Source organism: Eumetopias jubatus, unplaced genomic scaffold, assembly GCF_037043125.1.
Source record: "Eumetopias jubatus isolate StellerSeaLion01/CBP00866 unplaced genomic scaffold, mEumJub1_p1.0 scaffold_13, whole genome shotgun sequence".
Taxonomy (NCBI): Eukaryota; Metazoa; Chordata; class Mammalia; order Carnivora; family Otariidae; genus Eumetopias; species Eumetopias jubatus.
Genome location: NW_028274819.1, coordinates 107,947,516 through 107,970,855, shown reverse-complemented (window position 1 = coordinate 107,970,855; position 23,340 = coordinate 107,947,516). Strand labels below are relative to the sequence as shown.

Genomic DNA, 23,340 nt, shown 5'->3' with positions numbered 1-23,340 from the left:
CCCCGCCTCCCTTAGCACCGCCCCCTAGGCCCTGCCCTTTCCTCCACCCACACCTCGGTCGCCAGGGGATCCCAAACGGAAAAAAACGTTATAGCTGAACCTGTGAGCTCACGCTGCGATTATTAATGGCTTTGAGGCAAAGGATTTCGAAAGGGAAACCAAAGTGAACTTCTGCGAATTGGGGCTAAACTTATTACAAAGTCTGGTCACTTCCACCAATGACTTTGAAGATGTGGGAGAAACACACGAAGTCTTTCATATTTAAGTAATTTATTCATTTGTAAATAAGAAAACGGATCCTTTTAGTGATTTGGCATCTAGCGCTCAGGATGAAAGAATAAGTGACAGGTGATTGGAGTCCAATGCTATTTCTAAATTTAAGCTCTTTAGCTGGTAAAGCCTAAACCAGTCTTATTTTACTTTTTTAAATTGAGGTATAATTGACATGTACCATACATTAGTTTCAGGTGTACAACATGATTTGGTACTTGTTTATATTGCTAAATGATCACTACAGTAAGTGTAGTTAACCTCTGTCACCATAGGTAGTTACAGCAAAACCAGTATAATGGTGACCTGAACCAGCTAAGACACTGTACTTTGTGTATTTTCACCTGACATAAGAGAAAATAATGGTGTCAAGCCCAATTTTCTTTCCTCATAATATTAGATTTCTATGTACTAGGGACTGAGTGGTAGTGATAGAAGTTTTGGTTCATTTATTCATGAAGACACAATAAAATTAAAATTAGACCAACACAGTTACAGAAATACCAGGGCTATAGGTGGTTACAATCTTTCTTATTTTTCTTTAAAGATTATTTATTTGAGAGAGAGAAAGAGAGGGAGAGAGCACCTGTGAAAGCAGGGGGAGGGGCAGAGGGAGAGAAAATCTCGAGCAGACTCCCCACTGAGACTGGAGCCCACACGGGGCTCAATCTCAGGACCCTGAGATCGTGACCTGAGCCGAAACCAAGAGTCGCCACTCAATCCACTGCGCCACCCAGGTCCCCTGGTGGTTACAGTCTTTCTTAAAAACAGAAATTATCTTTTTCAAAATTTTATTTAGAAAATTTACTTTATGTAAAAAGTGTATATAATATGTCCCATGATATAAAATTCTAGACAGAGTAGATTTAAAAACAGCATAATGGAAAATATAAATATCCATTTTCTTATGTATATCTTTTGTGCACTTACAGTCTTTTCCTAGGTTTACATTTTTCTTTATTTTACAATCTGATTTTCTTACTTGTAGCAAAAACAAATATCATAGACAGGTATATAGCAAAAAGTAAAAATTCCCTTCTCTCCATCTCTTCCTCAGATAGTGGTAAAATCCTTCCAAACTTTCAACCATACAAATATATTTTTGTTTATTACATTCATGGTTTCACATTATACATGTTGTTCTGTAACTTAGTTTTTTCACTGAATACTGTAATGGAAATCTTTCATGATAGTACATTTAGAGCTACTTTTTAAAAATAGTTGTATTACATTACTTTATATATCAATAACTATTTAGCCAGTTCCCTCATGAAATCAAGGTGCTTCCAACATTTTACTAATAAAAATAATACAGCAACAAACATGCTGGCAGCTTATTTAGATAAATGCACTTATTGTATTTACCTGCATACCCCTCTCTTCCTTTTAAAAATCAGATTTTTTTAAGTTGAAGTATTAAAAACAACTAATGAAATATGTAGATATTGTGTGAATTCGAAGGGAAAAAAATCAGGGTTTTAGTAAAACGATTTTATTAAGTTATATTCGTGTCAGCAAACCAGAAAGCCACATAAAAATAACTTTTTAAAGACTATGACTAAGCTGGGCGGATGGAAAATTATCTAGATTGACTGCTGATTCCCTATGAAATTTTTTGAGGGTTCCACTTACTTTCTCAAACACATCCTTTCCTGTTCCAAGCTCAGAAGCTGTGTGGTGTATCTCAGTTCACTTTTAACTATCAGGCTTGTTTGGCAGCAGATGATAGACATTTTAAAAATTTAAGATATTTCTCACAAGATGCCATCAGCCACAAGGAAGGACCTGGGGTTGGTGGGCAGGCTGGTGTGAAGGAAGGCAAATTTTCTTTCAATAATCTCAGCTTTGACAAGCCCCAAACTCCATGTACAATATATGCAGGACATGGATTCATTAGTGTATGGTCCTAGTACAGCTGCCCTTTATTTTATACTCGTGACCTTGTATTTTTGTGGGTGTACAATTGGTGGGTGTTTTCCTTGGGTACTTGGTTTTGATGACACTGTTCTCCTAAATGTGGTTTTGCTCTTGTCTAGTTACACAATTCTGTGTTCTTCTTGAACCTTCATAAAAGGATATGACTACTTTAAAGTGGTTACATTGTTTCTCAGATTAAGTAAATATTTCAATTAGGGGAGTAAATATTTTCATACTGGGAGTGTAGCTAGCTCTTGCTTTGGGAGTGTGTTCTTTAGTGGAGTGAATCTTGGATTGGTGGTTTTACAAGGAGTATGTAATGAATTTCTGGGCTATAAGGCTTAAGTTTTGACCCTGTCCAAAAAGGCAAAGGAAATTTCCAAAGTTTTTCTTGTAGCAATTCACTGAAACAGAGGAGGGGTGCACTCAGGATGCTTGCCTTTCTTATCAGCTTATTGGTGAATTCCCAAGGTACCAGGCTTACTGCTGTTTCTGGCAGATGTTTTCAAGTGTCCCTTTTAAAGATTCAAAAAAGTAGTAGCGACCCCCATCTGAGTGTAGTTATCTTCCATCTATTCAATACATAGATAATGAGTGGTACCCACAGAAAGTTCTCATCTACTAATAATTGTGTTGTCCTTGATGGGTGTACCACCCAGATAGATTGGGAATTACTAGCTTATGGCATAATTTCTCCTTAATTTTGTCTCAGGCCTTGATAAAACTTAGCTAAAAAGATATGAGTGAGCTTTAAAAAAAACGTGGCCTCCACAGTCTCCAAGCTACCTTTAACAAGGGAGCCATCATGCTTTTCTTCCTTAATTATTCTTATCAGACCTTCCAAAAGGAGGCTTGCTATTACTCAATGTCCAAAGCAGCCTGTAGGAGGCAAAATTACGCAATAAGAGGGGAAGAACCCTGCACAAACATTTTTTCTTCATAATTGGAAGAGGGAGAGGGAAAGTGAACAAGGGATAGAAACAAACTAAGAAATATGGTGTAAATAATTTCATAGTGATTTCTTTTTTTCTTTCATAGTGATTTCTATTTTGGCAAGCCTCTCTGTCTATGACCCGCAAGTTTTCTGTTTAGAGCAACTGTGATATTGATATAGCCGTCTTTACACAAAAGAAAATAATATTCAAAGAGGCCTGTACCACTTGCTCTCATCTTGCTCTGCCAGTCCACGTGAGTCTCCTCGACTGCGCTGCCCACAGCGCGGCCTCTGTCTGAAGGCTTGCATTCCATGTTTCACTGGCCTTCACAGGAGTGTCCGTGTGAGCTGACTTAAAGCTCTTCTCTGAAAGGTCCTTCCCGGTGACACTGGCACAGGGACGTGTTATCATCTGGCTGAGGAACAAGTTCCATCTTATCACGTATTTCGGGTCTGCTGGACTGGCGCTCAGCGTATTTCTGAAATGCGTGTTTGAAGGCAACTGAAAGATTAGTCCATGCTTCATTCCACTGGACCCTCCTTACCCCACTCAGGCCAGTGTTTCTAGCTGCTGTGTATCTTGAGACTAAAAACCAAAGGTCTGGTTTATTCCGGTCCTGAAGCTGCATTTTAACTTCAGGTTTTATAGGCACTAAGTGCAATATTTCAGAATCTAACAAGGAACCCCAATCCACAATTGCATGTGTACCTAGGAAGCCTCCACAAAAGGCATGTCAAGCCAAGGGTCCCTACTTGAAATAGTGGCACCTCTTGGCATTTATCCTCCACTTATTAATGAATAATTACATTTGTTGAACACTCAAATCAACCAACAGAGATGATAAGCATCTCAAAATAAAGCTGGCAGTCCCACACACCCTTCCCTTTAGGCTCATAGTCACATACGTTTTGTAAATGGTGACAGACCTGTGTAATGTCCCTCTACTTTAGCCACTGACTGAAATATTCCTATAAATTAGATTTTGATTCAGTGGCTCTATATACATTTAGCTGTAGATTCCTGGTGTTGGGCCAAACCCAACAAAATACTGACATGAGCACAGGAACCTAATGAGTATTTTAGAGGGAGAAACTCCTACCATTAATATTATAGGTAGACTAACAGAGGGCGTACAATTCATTCAAGGGAAAGGCTGACTTTAGTAAATGGTGAAATTTATCATTTTTATTTTTCTATGAGAGGGTAATATCCACAGGCATCTGAAGAAATGTGCTTTTTTTTCTGTCCACAGAAAAATAAGTTTAGGTTAAAAACAAAAAAGCATTATTTCTTTTTTTCTTTTCTTCCTGTCTAGAATTTACTATGTGAAACACAAGATAGTTACCCAAAGAACCAATTCTTAGATTTTCAATAAACATTTGCACTTCAGTAATTAGGCCTGAAGTGTTAAAACCATTATAAATATATTTCACTTGTTTGTTTCCTACAGCAAGCTAAATATCTGCTGTCCATCCTACACGGTGATAGCAAAAGCATGAATCTTACGTAGTAAGAACGAAGAGGCAGACCTTTTGAGTAGAGAGATGTTAATGATCTCTAGTCCAACCCCCTTATTTGGTCTCTGAGGTTCAGAAAATACCTAAATTAGGAATTCCATAAGGCATTTCATAAAAAGACTGGGGAGGTAGGAGGAGCTTTTAATTTGTATTTGCAAGGGTTCTATGCATTGTTTTTCATAATAGTGAGTGGAGATACAAATATGGAGACCACAAAAGGTCTCAGCACTATTCCCATCTCTCCATGGGCTGGGCCAGTGCTCAGCTTCCGGAGAGTTCCACTGGCTGACGCTCTGAGTCCTTTCAGGAAGTGAGGCACTCAGGCCCTGCATGGTATGTGAGGATGCCTGAGCAGGGGGGGGGGGGGGTGTAGGGAGGAGATGGCCGGTAGGAACTAACCTGGAGCACTCTATAATAATAGCAGTAAACCCGGTGCGGCTGCAGCAGCTCCCTAGCAGCCAACTGCCCTTCTTTAGCAATCTTCTTGGCTTCTTCATCATTTTCCTGAAAGGGTTAAACACACACAAACACACACACACACACACACACACACACACACACACACACTGAATGAAGAGTACTCCTGTGACCCCCCCCCAAAGAAGGCTACAGGTGAGTATGAAGCAGGACAGAGATGGGGTTGAATGTGACCAGCATGGGATGTGGGGCCTGAGGAAGATAATTCGGAGCGAAGCTCTGAGAAATCACCAAGGCACCTTCCTAGAGGCCTGTGTTACACAAAAGTGGTCACACATGTTTGGACCCTGGTCCACAGGCCCGAAGTGCCCTCCCCGCCATACGCACATCAGACATGCAGTCTCTCTTGTGACTACCCCTAGTACTGCCCTGGCTACCCGAGAAATTTAGGGCTCATTCTCTGTTCCCCCAACCTATAGCCTCTCTGCTTGATATTAAAATACAATCTGGAGTAGAATGAATCCTTTTTCATGTTATAATGTCTCTTAAAAACTCCATTTTAATATGCAGTCAGAGCCCAAAAGTTGTCATAAAATGGTACCTATGAAGGCTTATCTTATTGCTGTAATCATAAATTCAGCCATTAGCACCCACAGGCTGTTCCTTCAGTACCAGGAACGGTCACTGTTTCTAATTATACTTTGGAAAATAGCTAATACTCTACTGTGCTGCCCTTTAGAAAAGTCACGGACAAGCAATCCTGACTCTTTATAAAGGGTCACAGAAATGATTCCGCCTCAGGCACCTAGTCATTTGCATAACTGAATATTGCTTTTCAGAAACTTAGAAATAGAATGAAGTCTTACCCACGGAAGGGTAAATTTTTATAGTTTCATAATAAAACACAACAGCTTTGTAATATGTTTCCTTTTAAAAAAAAGAATTCTTATTTTATGGGAAACTTGTGATTCTTGGGATGTTGTATATAGCATGCATTCATTGTGCCTTTTTCCTAACTGGAGAAAAGAAGAGGGTATCATAATTGCCTCCAATGTCTTCTTGTGCATAGCGCACTCTAGCCCTGGGATTTTCAATCTGTCATTTGCATGTGGTGTGTTTTTGCTTGTGTGTATATGCATGAATAGTGATTCCTTCAGGAAAACCTATATTCTACATAATGCTTGTCTTTAAATCTTCTAAATCTTCTAAAAATCCTCCAAAATGTTGATAAAGGGTATTAAAATGATCCTGATGTTGATTCTTTAGATATTTCAAGGGAACAAAAATTTCAGGAAATAACATTTCTTTTGACTAAATTATATCCAGTTAAATTGGGTCATGATGGAATTCATGTAAATAATCTTGGTAAGTTTGTTATTGCCTCAAGAAATTAAAATTGCAGTAAACTTACCTTGGCCCACTTAACTTTCTCTAGTAAATCACTAAGATTTCTTTTAATTGGAACATAATGTTTCCAAGGCTTTAGTGCCATATAGAAATGTTCATAATATGTCGAGTCCTGCTTCAAAACCAAACTGTCGCCCAGCATGAGGTACGGGTATCTATAAGCCGCCACAGTCCCGTCCACGTTCACTTGATACTTGTACTGAAAGAGTAAAACAAACATAAACAAAGGAAACACTTAACAGCCATTTGCTTCACTTCTGCTTGTCATCAACACTGTCATACTACATATAAAAGAATTATTTTCCACGTTCCGACTTCAGTGTTTAAAAGTTTTATACGTTATTTTGTACCTCACATTTTCTCTTTGTATTGAAATCATAAACAGCCTTGAGCAGGCTGATTTTAAGAAATACAATGCGTTTAAGGATAAGACAAATAATTTTAGGAAATAGGAATACCTATTTCAACTCTATGTAATGGATTCAGGTTTCTGTGACCTGGTAGGAAAATGTTTCAAAGGCTGTAGGTTTATTAAAGCTGACTCCTGGTAACAATTTACACTTTCATGTATACATTATTTCATCGGTTCCTTCTTCCCAGGTAAGTATGAAAAAGGAAAGCCTTATCTCCAGTGTTCAGTTCTAGAGTCGAGGAGACAGAAACCTGGAGAAGTTTAGGGACGGTGTGATGCTAGCCACACAAGATGTACCCCGTTTACGCATTTGCTGGATTAATAAGCCTCGCTTTACATTTCAAATTCACTTTTCATGGGAATTAAACCTCACTTGATCATAGTAATGTGAAGCAAGTATTATCATAAGCTCTTTTTTTTCTCTTTTTGCAAATGAGAAAATCAGTGTTCAGATAAATTTATAAACCTCTATTCTCTGAGCTCAAATCCAATGTTCTTTTCATTATAACACACTGAAAAGAACAGGATATACTCACGGATTTAGTCATTAATATTTTCTTGAATAATCGGTACCAAAGAGTTTTCTAGCCAGTCAGATTTTGTCACATTGTTCACATCCCTATCATCACGACACAAGTTTATCACTTCATATCCATACAAGAAGACAAAAATGCATACCTTAAAGAAATCAAAGAAACCTATCAATTTAGCTTTTCCAAGCTCCTTTTCTTTCTCTTGGAAAAAGAAATATCCTGTAATTCCTGCATCTAGGAGCTCTGGATTTTCCTTGGACAGCTGTACCAACTGGAGCCTCTCTTCTCGGCTATCTCTACCTCTGAAGAAAGCTTTCTCTGTTTTATTCATCCAGGAAGGCCCTAGAAGTTTGAAGCCATAAAAAAAATACTATTATGAACTTGACATTTATAAAAACCGTTAGCATACTCATCTGTAATCTACCATTATCATTTAAGATATTAAAGCTCTTTGATCATCAACTCATCTTCTAAAAAAAGGTGCTATCTCCAAAAAATATGGGATCCAGTACCTTGCCTGAGATACTTTTCAGTTCAGACTTTTAAAAACAGTCCTTTTATTTGCTGTATCACATAAAAGAATGCTCCAATTTCACCTATTTTTTTTTAGATTTTATTTATTTATTTGACAGAGAGAGAGAGAGAGAAAGAGCACAAGCAGGGGGAGCGGCAGACAGAGGGAGAAGCAGGCTCCCTGCTGAGCAAGGAGCCCGATGGAGAACTCGATCCCAGGACCCTGGGATCATGACTTGAGCTGAAGGCAGACACTTAACCAACTAAGCCACCCAGGCATCCCTAATTTCACCTGTTTCTCTACCTGTGAAAGCTCACTTTTTGGATTGTCTGTTGTATGACATTAGGAGATATCCAAAATAACACTGGACCAAGTTCAAAGCAAAAGACATTCAATGACTTGGCCCACTCACAAGCTTCTTCCATTCTTTGTGCTTCACAATAAAAAAAATGAGTTGGGCTTTTGTTCTTAGATTGGGTGACCAGGACAAACTATGTAACTAAGTAACATCCACATCTTTAATCCCTAGGTTGTTCAGAATTTTGAGCACATCACTTTTGAATATGGGGAAGACTTTGTCTAATAAGCTGTGAAATGAAAACATGTATATATAGCCCAACTGTGTGTGTGTGTGTGTGTGTGTGTGTATCTTTCTAGATAGTATTCTAGAAGAATTAATTTGTCTATTTCTATTATTCTAAAGAGAGGTCATTAGTTAACACCTGTTACTATTTGAAGGGATAAATCATAAAACAGAAACTGGAGGGGGTCACTCTCTCTAGTATTTTAGCACACTTCCCAGGAATTCACTGTTACCCAATAAAAAGTCAGTTTTCATTTTATGTTATCTTTAGGTAGTCTGCAAAGAGTCTCTGGTCGCATCTACTAAACGAGTCTACCAAATCACAATAAACAGGAACAGAGGTTGTAAAGACAGGCAGCGTTTATTCTACTCAGGGAGTCTGGTTTAATTCTAGAGTGTGTTATGCCATAAATGTAAAGCCATCAAAGGGGGGGGGAGGAATTCAGATTTTGAAGGATCAAGCAAGGCAGAAAGAGGAAAGGGGAAAATTCCTTACTAAGTGTTGGAGGTAGTAATACCCAAATTCTGCTGCTACCATAATTCTCTCACATCCGCATATCATTTTATATTTTTCAAAATGCTCTCTTCAGCAATATAAGGGCATTGAAGTCAGCATTAAGTGACAATTTTACCAAATATATATTTTCAAATGGTATTTACAAATGACCAACTCAAAGGAGACTCAGTTACAGTAGTTTTGGACAACTAGCCCAACCTACATATCTAATTTTTGGATTAGAAGAATCTTACACTGCTCTTTCTTCTTGGTTAGAAAATAAGAACAATGGTATTTAAATATATACCTTTGTTCTCTCCAACTGAACATTCTCTTTTTACCTCTGTTTTTCCTTTGAGAGTAAACTTTAATTTACCTGTATTTCCCTGAATAGAGAGGAGATCATTGGTGACACCCCTCATTGCTTCGAGTGTGGAGTGGGTGATGTCATACGTTGGAAGGATAACATCCCGTGAATCCAAGGAGCCGCACCATGAAATGATAGGTAAAGGGCCAGGGGTTTCATTGACTTTTCGATGCTCCAGAGGCCAATCTCCAAGATTAATATAAAATTCTATATCGGGGAGAAGGACCTAAATAAACAAAAGAAGAAACATTAGTGCTGGGAAGACCTCAGTTTTAGGTACTAAATGCTTCCATTCTTTGGCTTCTTAAAATATGCCTGATAAAAGTGAACATGTGAAAACAGCAGAAGAGAGAAGAATGCCTCTCAGTCATCAGCAGTATCAGAAAATCAAGGGTGAGGATGGTACATGGCAAATTCACTTAACCAGGAGGAAGTGCCCTTTGTTCAGAGGTGGCATTTAAAATTGCTTAGTATTGGGGCACCTGGGTGGCTGAGTAGGTTAAGCGTCTGCCTTTAGCTCAGGTCATGATCCCAGGGTCCTGGGATCAAGCCCCAAATTGGGCTCCCTGCTCAGTGGGGAGTCTGCTTCTCCCTCTGCCCCTCCCCCTGCTTGTTCCCTCTCTCTCTCGTTCTCTCTGTCAAACAAATAAATAAAATCTTTTAAAAAAATTGCTTAGTATTGGGGTGCTCAGCTGGCTCCGTTGGTGGAGCATCCAACTCTTGATGATGGGGTCGAGCACCATGTTGGGCACAGAGATTACTTAATAAAAAATTTTTTTAATTATCAAAATTGCTTATTATTATAGAAGTGGACATGGTATGGAAAGGTATGCGTAAGTGGCTTCAAGAACCCTTTCTGTCACCTGCCTGAGAATCGACAAGGTTAGAGCCAAGCACTTCTTTTCCTTCACTATCAAACCTCCACATCATGTCTACCTTTGCTTCTGGATTCTGCCACTCCGTGTGCATCTCCATGGTCAGTGCCTTACATGAGGCCCTTCTCTCATTTCTCGCCTGGATTGTTGCAGGAGCTTGCTCACTAGGTGTTCTGCTACTAGGCTCTCCCCACTCTGATCTGCTTTCACCTTGCTGCCCAAATTCCTTTTTTTTAAAAAAAAAAAAACAAGAATTTATTTATTTATTTGACAGCGAGAGAGGGAACACAAGCAGGGAACCCGATGTGGGGCTCGATCCCAGGACCCTGGGATCACGACCCGAGCCGAAGGCAGACGCCTAACGACTGAACCACCCAGGCGCCCCTTGCTGCCCAAATTCCTAAAACCCAACTTAATGTCACCACCAAGGTCAACGAAACCTAAAGCCTGCAGGACAAGGTTTAAAGTCCCTGGCCAGAAAGCAAGGCCCTGTTACCATGTTCCACCGGAGCGTGGGCTGGTAAACTTTAGGCTACTCTCTGAAAATGTGACCCACTCTCCCATGTACTTCCCTTCTCACTTGGAATATTCTTCCCCTACTTATTCACTTGGCAGTCTCCTTTCTCGTCCTTCGAACCCAGACCGAATGTCACCTCCTCGATGGCTCGCCCTCCTCAGGCAGTTCCACCTGGGGGGCCTGCTTTTCTTACAGGCCTATCACGTTGAGGTGGACTATTTTTATTCACATCCTACCTCTAACTTCCAAATAACAAAAAGCAAGTCCCACTAGAGTAGGCCGCTCAAAGTGCAGAGATGAGTCTCATTTATTTTGGATTTCTTCCCAGCCACTGGGCAAAGAACCTAGAACAAGAGGGAAGGCCAAGGGGTGTGACAATTCACCCTCCTCGCTTCCCTACTCTCATTTATCAGCTCGTTAATAAACTCCACACCAGGAGTTCTCACTATAGAACAGGGTTTCTCAATCTCAGTAGGATCAACATTTGGGTCTGGTAATTCTTTGCTGTGGGGGCTGTTTTGTGCACTGTAGGATGTTTACTAGCATCCATGGCCTCCACAGACCGGGTGCTAGTAGCAACCCCGAGTTGTGACAACCAAAACTGTCTCTAGACATTGCCCAACATCCTCTAAGGGACAAATTCGTCACTAGTAAATCCACTGCCATTGTGAGTACAAGGTGGAAATACAGGGCAGTAGGCCAGGAAGAAAGCCCCTCCTTTATGATCAAGTATCTTAAATATGCTCATATGGTGTGCTATGGGGATGGTGTGGGGGGGGGCTGCTATTTAAAATAAGAATTAAAAAATAATAATAATAAAATAAAATAAGAATTGATTGCAACCCACATTCAGCACACTTGGAAAATTGTATACCTCATATCACCGAAGTTGACTTTTGGTTTAGAAAACTACCTTGACAGTCTTTCTGGGTGGGAAAGGCAGAAAATGCTCATCCTTACCCTTCACTCTGCATGGTCAGGAAGGAGGAAGAACAAAAGGCAATTTGAGCTGCTCTGCTTAAGAGTGCAGTAAATGTGGAAAGAAGGGTTCAGTAGAGGGGTGGGGGTGGGGGAAATTGAGAAGTCTTCTGAGAGATAGAGGCCCAGCTGTATTCACTAAGAAGCCAAGACCTGAAGCCCAATGACGGGCAGTGAGTAATTCCCAGAGGCAAGGATGACTGAGTCTGATTAATACAGGGATGTTTATTTTTAAATGTTAGGGTTTTTGTTGCACTGCTTTTTACTATGCAATGGTACAAAAATAACCTCTCTGTTACTAGAACCTTCAACAAAATGTGCCATGCATGCTATCTTTTGAGGCACTTAGGGTAAAACAAGGAAAAAGTGGTCAAAGTTCAAGTCATTTTCAGGTGGTAAGAACAAAACAGCTGCGGAAACTGGTATCTGAATGGGAGGAGTATTCACCACAACAGAGAATTTCAAGAAGTGACCTTGAGGGGCACCTGAGTGGCTCAGTCGGTTAAGCATCCAACTCTTGATTTCTGCTCAGATTGTGATCTCAGCGTTGTGAGAATGAGCCTTGCACCAGGAATCCACACTCAGTAGGGAGCCTGCTTGAGGATTCTCTCTCCCTCTCCCCCTCCCACCACTCTGTGTGTCTCTCTTTCCCAAATAAATACATAAATCTCAAAAAAAAAAAGTGACCTTGAGGCTCAACATGTCTGGGAGTCCACAGAAACCTTGGAAGTGTTCCGTAGGACCTACTTGCCTGAGATGGGGGCTCAAGCCACTTAATTTACAGGAAAGAAAGATCCATAAAGGGGGGAGACTTTATGAACACTCAGGTAGTGGACATCTTAAATTCACATTTCCAAGCTTAGAATCCATTTCCATCCTTTGCCACTGTTCTAAGCATCTCAAAGTTACAATGAAATAAGTAAACTCCAGTTCACCCTTGAACAATGTAGGGGTTAGAGGTGCCGACACCCGCACAGTCTAAAATTTGTGTATAAATCTTGAATCTCCCAAAACTTAACAACTAGTAGCCTACTATCGACCAATAACATAACAGTTGATTAACACATTTTTGTATGTTATGCGTATTATATACTGTGTTCTCACTATAAAATCAGCTAGAGAAAAGAAACTGTTAATTAAGAAAATCATAAGGAAGGAGCGTCTGGGTGGCTCAGTCGTTAAGCGTCTGTCTTCGGCTCAGGTCATGATCCCAGGGTCCTGGGATGGAGCCCCACATCAGGCTCCCTGCTCGGCGCAAAGCCTGCTTCTCCCTCTCCCGCTCCCCCTGCTTGTGTTCCCTCTCTCGCCATCTCTCCCACTGTCAAATAAATAAATAAAATCTTTAAAAAAAAAAAGAAAATCATAAGGAAGAGAAATACTATTTACAGTACTGTCATGTATTTATAAAAAAATGCCCATGTATAAGTGCACTCATGCAATTCAAACCCGTGTCATTTAAGGGTCAACTCTGTACTGTTTCCAGAACCAGTGAATTTATTCTTATACCTTTCTTGCCAGTGACAGCAAAATCTCGTCCGAGAACATTTTGAAGTCTGTGTATTTCCCTAAAGATCTCCGGTAGACACGGTTATTGAGAATCGTGTAGTGAACAATGGCACCCCTCTCATCCCCAAACCTTTTTGGAACCTCATTTAGCATCTGCTGGAGATTGATGCTGGGGAAGGAAGCGAAATCCTTTGCAATCTGTGGTTCCATGGTTGGACAAGAAAGAGTTTTCTGCCAGGCCTGAGGATCCTCTTCAGGACACTCACAGTACTCATGGTACACTGGTCCTAGGGAAGACAAAGACATGAGTAATGCCATACTCCATTAACAAACACCTCCACACAGGGGGTTGTTTCTGCCCCTGATAGGAACATGGGATGACTTCTTGCTGAATTCGAAGATTCTCCAGACAGGGATAATATATATTTATATTATATATTTAATATTTAATATAGTTATAATATATGTTAATATAGTATATATTAATTATATATAATTAAAACTATTTTAAATATAATAATATAATATATTAAATATAAATATGTTTAATATTTAATAAATGTATTTAAATATATTTAACTTAATATAAAGTATAAAGATTAACATAATTTTATAAAAACTTCAAAAAATTATTTATGTTTCTTGAGGATTTCTACTTCAGACCAAGATGAGTAATATGGACCAATTTACCATTCTACCTGAAACTACCAAAAAAAGAGGCAAAATATATGAAACAGTTTTTAAGCCACCGGACATGAGGCAGTGAAGGACAGTGAGTCTGAGAGATGGGAAATAGAGGAGATGAGCCCTACAGTTTATAAACTTACTGCCTAAGGGGGTTTCCAGGTTATGGAAACAGGGAGAAATGTAGGCAGAGCCCAGCAGTCTCACTGAGTTGAGGGGACAGAGCTGGGTGTCCAGGGAGAACAAGGCAGCTGGTATTTGTAGGACACATTCCCTGAAAGGAGAGAACCACACAGCCAGAAAACTCCAGAGATCTGCAAAAGTTTCCCCTTCGAGTATTTAGGGTTTCTGAGGAGTGTATATAGGCAAGGAAATTATCCAAGACAGGGAAAGAACATCCAGAATGATCGGACGCAACAATACCCACTGGTCATACAGGGTTGGGAATAGTACCTGTTCACAGCAGGCCGACTGGGAAGCATCCTAATTGCTGGGCCTTAGGGTAGAGTAGGCAGAGAGGTATTGCCTGAGTGGTGGGGAATAATTAGCCCTAGACTAAACATGGTTCTGGTCTTGCCTAATGAATTGTAAAAGCAATCTGAAAGGTTCAAATTATTTCCAAGTAATTTCACTGCATTCCAGAAAAACGATCAAGAAGATGAGAGAGCAACAAGAGATGAAAAATACACTGGATACAATTAATGGCAAGTTGGACATTGCAGAAGGAAAGATTAGGGAACTTAATGATGCAGCAATAGAAAGTATACAAAATGAAATGGAGAAAAAAAAAGAATTTTAAAAATGAAAAGAGCATCACCGAGCTGTGGGATAATTTCAAGCCTGATATAGGGGTAACTGGAATTGTGGGAGGAACTCTGGAGTAGAACAGAAAAAAAGTACTGAAGAAATAACAGCCAAAATTTCTCTGGATTTAACGAAAACTATAATCCCAAAGATCTAAGAAGCTCCAAGAACCCAAGCACAAGAAACATGAAGGAAATTACACCAAAGCACGTAATAATCAAATTGTTCAAGAGACTTAAAGAGAAAACTTTGAGCAGTATAGAGGAACAGCAGATATGCTGGATGTCAGCAGATACACTGTTGCAAAAAATGCAAGTAAGAGGACAGTGCAGTAACATCTTTAAGGAGACAAAACCAACCCTGTTAATCTACAATTCTATATTTAGTAAAAATGTCTTTCAAAAATGAAGGCAAAATAAAGACTCTTCCAGACATTCAAAAGCTGGGAGAACTCATCACCAGCATTCTCACACTAAAAGAAACGATAATGGGGATCGTTGAGCAGAAGGTAAATGGTACTAGAAGGAACTGTAGATCTATATAAAAGAATGAAGAGTGCCAGACATGTTAATTACCTGGGTAAATACACAAGATTTTCTTGCTTATCGTTCAAATTTCTTTAGTTTTTTTCCCCGCAAAATTCCAAGTTAAATTGAGCTCCAGGAGGAGTGCCTGGCTGGCTTGGTCAGTAGAACACGTGACTCTTGATCTTGGGGTAGCGAGTTTGAGCCCCATGTTAGGTGCAGAATTATTTACAATTGAACTCCAGAAGGTACGCATACCATGTTCACTCTTTTGTACATGACTTCAAGGTCATCATAAGCCATTTTGAAAGTCATGGGGTCTACACATATAAGGCTGGCTCTGGATTGTGTAATATAATCACTTACCTTTCAAAATATAAGGAGACTGAGCCACATGTTCATCACCATAAAGGACCTCTACCTTCAGCCCTTCGTTGACAGTTTCATACATCCTATATCGCATCAAAAATGTCCCATCATTCCTGTCCAAAGGTTTGGGGACGTGAATCCGGACTAATTCTTTAGGTGAAAGAGATTTGATTACTACTTTGAATAGTGTTTGACCTGAAAAAAAAATATGTATGTATGTAACTACTATTTCATGGTTATTTTGTCTTACCAATTATTGGATAGGTGTCTCTACACCAAAGTTACTTTTTTCTCTACCATCAAAATAATAACAAAATAATTTTAGTTTGGAAGGTCCTTGAGACCAAGAACCATGTCTGGGTTGTGTCTTGAAACCAAAGATCTGAGTCAACATTTGATTCATTAGTCATTCAATAAAGATATACTGAATGAAAAAAATCAGTACTTTAAAAAAGCAAGGAAGAGATGAACTTTTTGCCTCTTTGCTCTTTTCTCCTTTGGGTAGATTTAAAGCAGCCCAGATACTTAAAAATCCAAAAACTCTTAGAATGACAGAGCTCCAAGACAATCCAACTTTCTTCTGTAAAATATATACCAGCTTTCTTTGTAAACCATTTTAATACCTAATAACCCTCATTTCTAAGGAAATTTTCCTTTGGTTAACCCAAATTTCCAGTTATACTTCTAAGCCTATTTCCCTAAGTAGAGAAAGATTACAGCTAGTTACTAGACTGCACAAATATCAGACACACACACACACTTTCACACACCTTTGTAAATACTAGAGTTTACTTCTCTAAGCTTATTTCCTCAGGTTGAATTGAAAGTTATACTAGGACGATCTAACATCATTTTCAACTCCAAAATTCTGTGGGTTTTCTGGAAATTCTAGGGTAAGTAATACCCACTTAGTAAACTTTCCCTTCTATTTTTGTAGTATATGAGCTGACTGATTTAGGCTTTGAAACAATACTGTTGTGATTAATATCATTGTGATCCAGAAATAAATGTTGCGATATCTTTCTTCCCGGAGTCCAGTGGATGTATCTGCACTCAGCACAGATCTGATCCTCAGGAGCTTTGAGAATAAAGATCAGTTAATGTCCCAACCACAGTTAATCACTATAGCAAAGGCAAATGTTTTTTAAAAAGTGGTGAATCCTCTGAAATTCACAGACCTGGCAAAAAATAGTGGGGATAAAAGTAGTTTTTCATTTCACATCTATCATATTATCAAATTAAGCATATTTAATATATATTTTTTGAAATTACTGAAAAAATTTCTTTCTCCTGCTCTTAGTTTCTAAATCTTGTGAGTGAAGTTTCTACTCTCTTTTGATCTTCAAGGGTTTTATTTTTTTCTTGTGGGTCAGGAGAGGTGTTCTTCGGTCTCTTCAATTTCATAATCGTAATGTAGTGTCTGACAACTTGCTGTTAAATAATGCATTTTGACATCCCTTAAACAAGTGTGATAAAATTATGAAAGAAATCTGCTAAAATAAATGAATTGTAATAAACATAGGGGATGTTGTAAGAAAAAAGGTAATAATTTAATATGAAATTATTTAAAATGTTAGCCGTTTACCTGAAATGCTTAAATGAAATACATTGGTCATTGCCTTGTGTTATTTCTCACTTGATTTTAGAAAGACAGCGCAGTGTGGCAGACTGCAAATCAGGCAGGCAGAGCCTGGGGACCAGGAAGCAATTCCTATAATTTTCTCCCCAAAGTTGAACCAGTACAGAAAAGTTCTAGTGTCTTGGTCAAATAGTCCTGTTCTCCATAAACTTATGATTGTAAATAAACAAACAGATATAAGACAAACATATGAATGATTCTGTGATCATTTTGGAAAGAAATGGATTTGCAGAAAAAAACTAGTTCCAAAATGTTTCATTATTTTTAAATTCAAAGTATTGGACTAGATCTGTATTGTCTCTTCCAGTTATAAATTTTTTTGTCCCTGAAATAGCATTTAAGAGCTACATTTCAAAATAAATGTATAAAACTAAAATAGAGCCATTGGAAATACACATTTTAAATGTTCAGGTATTTTTATAGGAATCTTTCATGCCCGTGTCATTGTTGGCATGAAATTAATGTTAGAATCAACACAAAATAACAATGGTCAGGACTGAAAATAGAAAGAAGCAATTTTAACCCCATAAAAGAGAAAACGAGAAGAGTGCAATTTGAAATTGCTTCAAATGGAAGGAATGTGAATTCTCATTTGCCCCAAGGGCTAACATAATGGAACAGACTTGAAGCTCAGCTTGAATTTTTCTACTTCATCGGTTCAAATCTTTTTAGGAGAGATAGCTAATGGAATGAGAATGCAGGGACTAGGTAGATGAAGGAGTTAGCAGTATCAAAGTCTTACACCATTAGAATCAGAACTTTTGAAGACTTTAGCACTTATCACGGGCCAGTCCCTGAGCTTGAGATTTTCATTTGCATTTTCTACCTTATTTGTTTCCTACAAGAATTTGTAACGTGGGCATTGTCACCCGCATTTTACAAATCAGGAAATCAAGTCTCCAAGAAGTGAAGTAACCTGCCCAAGTTCACCTATATATGAGTAGCAGAGCCAATATTTGAATACAGCTTGAATCCTTCTTTCAAAGCCCATCCTGCATCCACCTTGTCATGCTGTGTCACGTTAGTGTATTGGTTTGCAGAATTCCGAGTTGGAGGAATAACCTCTGGCACCCTTAGAACAACAGAGTCACTGTCTTTCCTGTTGTTTAGGAAGATTATTAAGGCTCTGCAATCGTAACAAGCGTCAACCCCACATGGCCAAGGAAACCGAGTCCCAGAAGGCCACACTGTTGCCTTGAGGCTACATGTCACTCTCCAAAAATGCCTCGCGGCCCTGCTGACCATGGATGGATGCTCTCTAGGAACTTACTGAAAACTGATGCACGACAATCATATGACGGGAGATTTAATTAAACGGAAAGAGGATGAGTGTCTACTCTTGGCTCTGACACTTAACGGCTGTGGGGCCACAGGCAAAACATTTCAGCTTCACTGAGCCTCAGTGTCTTAGGTGTAAAGTGAAGAGTATAATATCTAGCCTTCTTACTTCACAAGACGAATAAGGATGACAAGTTAAACAGGGCACAGTTTAAAACACTAAAGTGCTACCAAGTAGGAGGTACGACTATTTTATGAAGATATCACTACTGATGAAGGTAAAGGAGGACTGCGTAGAAACTGAGTATTCGTATCCAGCCATCTCGACAGATTCCAACCACCCTCCCTCTGCGCCTTCTTTTCTTTTCTCTATGGTATTTATAGAGCATCTCTGCCGGGCATTATGTCACATGCTGGGACTATAACAATATCAATAGGTTTTGCCTACATTCATAATAGAAGGAAATATCCAGTTTAAGTCAGAAGGGAGTAAAAACAAAGACAGAGATAGCTTCTTTCCCCTATATCCAAGGTCACAGACTGCCCACTTTCTGTCTTTGGACTCCAGTTTGAGATCCTTTGCTTTAGAACTTTCAAGGTCACACGTTTGCAATCCAGGTACCTGGAGTTGCACAGCATACTAATGATATTCAGATAAATGTGACAGTTAAATGGGAGTGATAATTATTAAGAGAATCTTGGTAAGTTGTGTAAGAAGCTCTTTGTCTTGAGAAAAAAATGCCCCCCCCTTTTTTTCATTTAGTTCTTGGAGAAGGAAAAATTTCAGGACTTGCAAGCGAATGATGGTGGCAGAAGGTGTAAAAACCTGGTTGTGTGAGCTTTTCAAAACTCCAGGGCAGCCTTTTAATGGAAGCTAAAAATCCAGTGGCATGAGAGGAAATAGGGAGAATCTAAGGGTATGAAACTGAGGTTGTCTGAAAAGACTTGCTGAAAGTCTTTTTGTTTTTTATGACTTTTTTTTCCTGATCGTAAAAACATTAAGATTATTTTGGGGGAAATTTTTCTTGGGAAAAAGGAGAGTGAAAAAAAATCCTTATTTTCTTGCTATAACTACTGACAACACTAATGAGAGTTAAGGTTCGTCTATTTATTATAAAATTAAAATGAAACTATATAATTTTCCCTTTTTAGTCCATCCATAACCTAGTATAAGCATTATTAAATAACACTTTCAAATCTTACTTTAAAATTAAAACAAATTCTGGTTAAAACATATAAAATTGATCATCTTAACCATTTTTAACTGTACAGTTCAGTAGTGTTAAGTAAATTCAGATTTGGGGGCAACAAATTTCTGGATTCAACAACTTTTCATTTCCCTCCTCCATCAGCCCCTGGCAACCACCATTCCACTTCGTTTCTATGAATTTAACTACTTTAGATATGTCATATAAGTGGAATCTAAAATGTTAACTTTTAATGGGCTGTCAAATATGCTATCACATGAATGTACCACACTTTATTGAGCAATTACCTCAGAGGTGGCTGGTTAAATTTGCTGTAATAAATAACGACAATGTGGCAAGAATTTCTTGCACAGAAATCTTTGACCACGTTCTGATCATTTTCTCAGGTCAGATACCTAGAAATCAGATTACCAGAAATAAAGGGCACGGACATTGCTGTTGAAACGTATTTTTTGTATATTAGGTTTGTAAATATTTAAGACTCTTGGTACATTTGGAAAACAGCTTTCCAGTAACATTTTAGCAATTTGTGCTCCCGCCAGCAGACGATGAAGGTCACTGGGGAGAGGATCTCTATGCCCTCTCGACAGCTTTGAGTACTGCCAGTTAAAAAAAAACTTTGCCGATATTTTTTGATTAAGGAACAGAATTTTATTTGAAGGTCTAGCTCTTTCATTAATAGTAAGATTAGCAGCATGTCACTTTGGATCATGTAACTTTCTTTTTTCCTGTATAAAGTAATTTTTCCTTCGTTCTCCCTTTTCTTTCTAAATCTTCCCCCTCCCCATTATAACATCACAAAAGGACTTTTAGGAAAGAAAAAACTATAAAGGAGAAAATACACCCCATAGTGGAAGACTTCGAACCTGGGTTTAAGTATTTTTTTTTTTATTCTGGTCCTTAGGGCCATGGAAAGTCTTTCTAAAACTAAAAGTTTAGTCATAGCTTCCCGCGGGCAGTGGAAAAGGCGCTGGGGTATTCTGATTGTCTCTTTGTTGATAAAACAGGGTGCCAGGTGGCTGGACACAAATGAGACAGAGATGAGCAAATCCTGACTGGCAACAACTTGAACCTAGCAGGGCAAGTTGCAAGAAGTTGCAGAGGCAAGGCGAGCGGGAGACCGTGGAAGGGCGCCGAGACAGAAGAGATTCACCGACAGGGCCCACCCTTGGGAGGCGCAACAGCTGAGCGCTACAGGGCCTCACTCATTCCCCGAGAACTCCAAGGCCACAAGCTGGCACGCAAAAGCGCTTCCTTTGTGCCCGCAGCGCTGCCGTTGCCTCGGCAGAGGAGGTGGCTGTTTCAAACCCACCCGGCCTCCACCGAGTGATCCGACGCGACTCCTGGGGCTTGATGACTCAGCTCGCGGAGGAACTCCCTGCGTGCTGGAACAGCGCGGGAACACGGTCTCCGGCCCGTGAGTCACGCGGCCTTCATCAACACCCCGGGCGCCGGCCGCGTGGAGCGCCGGCGCCGCGCCTGAACCGCGGAGCGCCCCGCGGAGTTCCTTCCTTCCGACTTCTGCAGCGACGCCCGCCGCCCGCCGCCCGCCCGCCGTGTCCGGGGAGGCGGGGGCAGGGGAGGTGGCCAGGGCCGAGGCAGGGCGACACTCGCCCGGGGAGGGACGCCACGCAGGCGGCGGGCGCACTCCCGAGGGGCGCGGGCGCGGCGGGGGCCGGGGCGCGCGGGCGGCGGCGGCGGCGCGCGGGCGGCGGGGCTGGGGTGGGGGTGTGACGCAGAGGCCGGCGGCTCAACGCTACCTGGGGGCGAGCGAGTGAGGTTTTGGCCCTCCGAGTTCACGGCCTGCAGGTAGAAATAGCGGACGGGCAGCACGACGCCCGCCCGCAGCCCGGGCCCCCACACCAGGCTCCGCGGCGCGCTCACCGGCGCCTCGGGGGCCCCGGCGGCCACGAGCAGGGCGAGCTGCAGCGGCAGCAGCGCGGCCCGCGGGAGGCGGCGCATGGTCGCCGAGCCCGGGGTCCAGCTCAGCGGCGGCGGCGGGGCGGGGCGGGGCCGGGCTCCGGGGGCCGGGCTGCGGGGGCGGGCCCGTGCTCGGCCGCCCGCCGCCCCGCCGCCGCTCTCTCCGGGCCCCAGCGCCCTGCGCCCTGCGGGGGGCCGGCGAAGAGCGCGTCGGGTCCCGGGGACCCCGCGGAGGGGGTCCGCTCGGTGAGGCCGAGCGCCCTCGGCCGCCGAGACCTGGTCTCGCCCGGTCCGCACCTCCGGTTGCCGGAGCTTGTCAACTGTGTGGAGGAAACCGCTTTGAAAGGACACCAACACGGTGGTGATGGCCGTGGGGCGAGCGAAAGGGCCCCGCAGCGAAGAACGTCCATGTCCTTTAGGGAAATACCTTTAGCCCAGGAGCTTCCCTGGGTTGACACGGTGCAGGGCAAATGTCACGCCACCTCTGACAGGTGTATTCACACCAGCCCCAACCTCATCCTGGGGTCCTCTGTTCTGAGATTCCCTCCCTTCTCCCCAATCTCCTTCCCCTACAGTTTGCTTTTCTCAACACGTGTGTTCTGAACATCCACTAGGTTAGGGACAAAACCCAAGGGAGCAGTTAGGCACTGGGGTATCAGAATTCAGGGTGGACGAAGGACTTGCCTTGAGCCTGGTGGGCGAGCTTCACCTCTGTCAGGTGGCTCCTCTCCTCTGTAATTGATGAGGTGTGACTGGTCTTGGTCACTCCTTGGAAGCTGGAGGTAGGGTCCAGGAAGAGACTGGCAGGAGCCCTAAGCACTGGCAGCCACTGTCTGCCTCTTCCCCCCCTGACCTCTTGATCCACATTTGTTAAGTATTTTCGCTTCTTTTATTTGCTTATGGTTCGAATCTGTTCAAAGAAAATAAGCATTCTGCTCAGGCTGGGGAGCCAGGGGGAACCCAAAGTGCAGAATGAATAGAGGGATTCTGCACCCTCTTGACAGAGCTCAATCCAGAAATGCCAGAATCAGGCACCCCCTGTTCATCTCCTGCCTTTAATTGGGTTACTCAGCATTCTTGCTATGACCACCTTTTACTAGGGCAAAATCCTTCCCAGTTCTCTTGACCTATTTTAGTAATACTGAGCAGAGGTTGTAGACAGTGTTCTTTGTATTTTGGAAAGATTTTCAGAAACTGGTAGTAAATCACTGGGAAATTGTAGGGCTAAAGTATAGCATTACCTTCATTGATAAGTTTTAATTTGTGGGGTTGTCTGCATGCTTCAAATAGAAAGCATTGCTGTGTTCTAGCTATCACTTTGAAAAATTGTGTAGAACACATTTTATTCACATTCTTCCAAAATCAAACTTAAAAAATTTCTGAGAGAAATAATCTGAAGGTTAGCTGGTACAGGACGATAGTGAAATATGACCTAATATATTACATCATACTTGCGGTAACCCCCAGTATTTTTTGAGAACATATCAAAGAAGCCATATAATTGAATCTGAACCCTTGTTTAGCAATACTGAGTCTGTACCAACCTGTTTTCTTTCACATTGCCGTCCATATCTTTAAAATCATCTCTCTTCAGATCAACCAATGCCTTGACTCGATTCTTTATCGTAAATCACATTTCCAAATACATATTCAATGCCTACTATGTTTTA

The 23,340-nt window shown here is 41.0% G+C and overlaps 1 protein-coding gene across 3 annotated transcripts; it reads right to left on the bottom strand.

Moving 5' to 3' along the window:
* Positions 1-1,044: 1,044 nt before the first annotated feature.
* Positions 1,045-21,712, bottom strand: POGLUT3 (protein O-glucosyltransferase 3). 3 transcript variants are annotated; one of them, XM_028106003.2, is made up of 8 exons: positions 21,511-21,712; positions 15,623-15,820; positions 13,245-13,531; positions 9,378-9,594; positions 7,554-7,750; positions 6,468-6,662; positions 5,039-5,143; positions 1,045-3,600 (listed from the first exon to the last, which is right to left on the bottom strand). In XM_028106003.2, exons 1-8 carry the CDS (start codon positions 21,710-21,712, stop codon positions 3,475-3,477), a joined length of 1,527 nt encoding a protein of 508 aa, XP_027961804.1. In that variant the 3' UTR covers positions 1,045-3,474. The 3 variants fall into 3 exon arrangements, with proteins under 3 accessions (XP_027961804.1, XP_087873908.1, XP_087873909.1); XM_088017782.1 differs by having other exon boundaries at positions 13,386-13,531; XM_088017783.1 differs by lacking the exon at positions 21,511-21,712 and adding an exon at positions 21,063-21,164.
* Between the last annotated feature and the right edge of the window lie 1,628 nt (positions 21,713-23,340).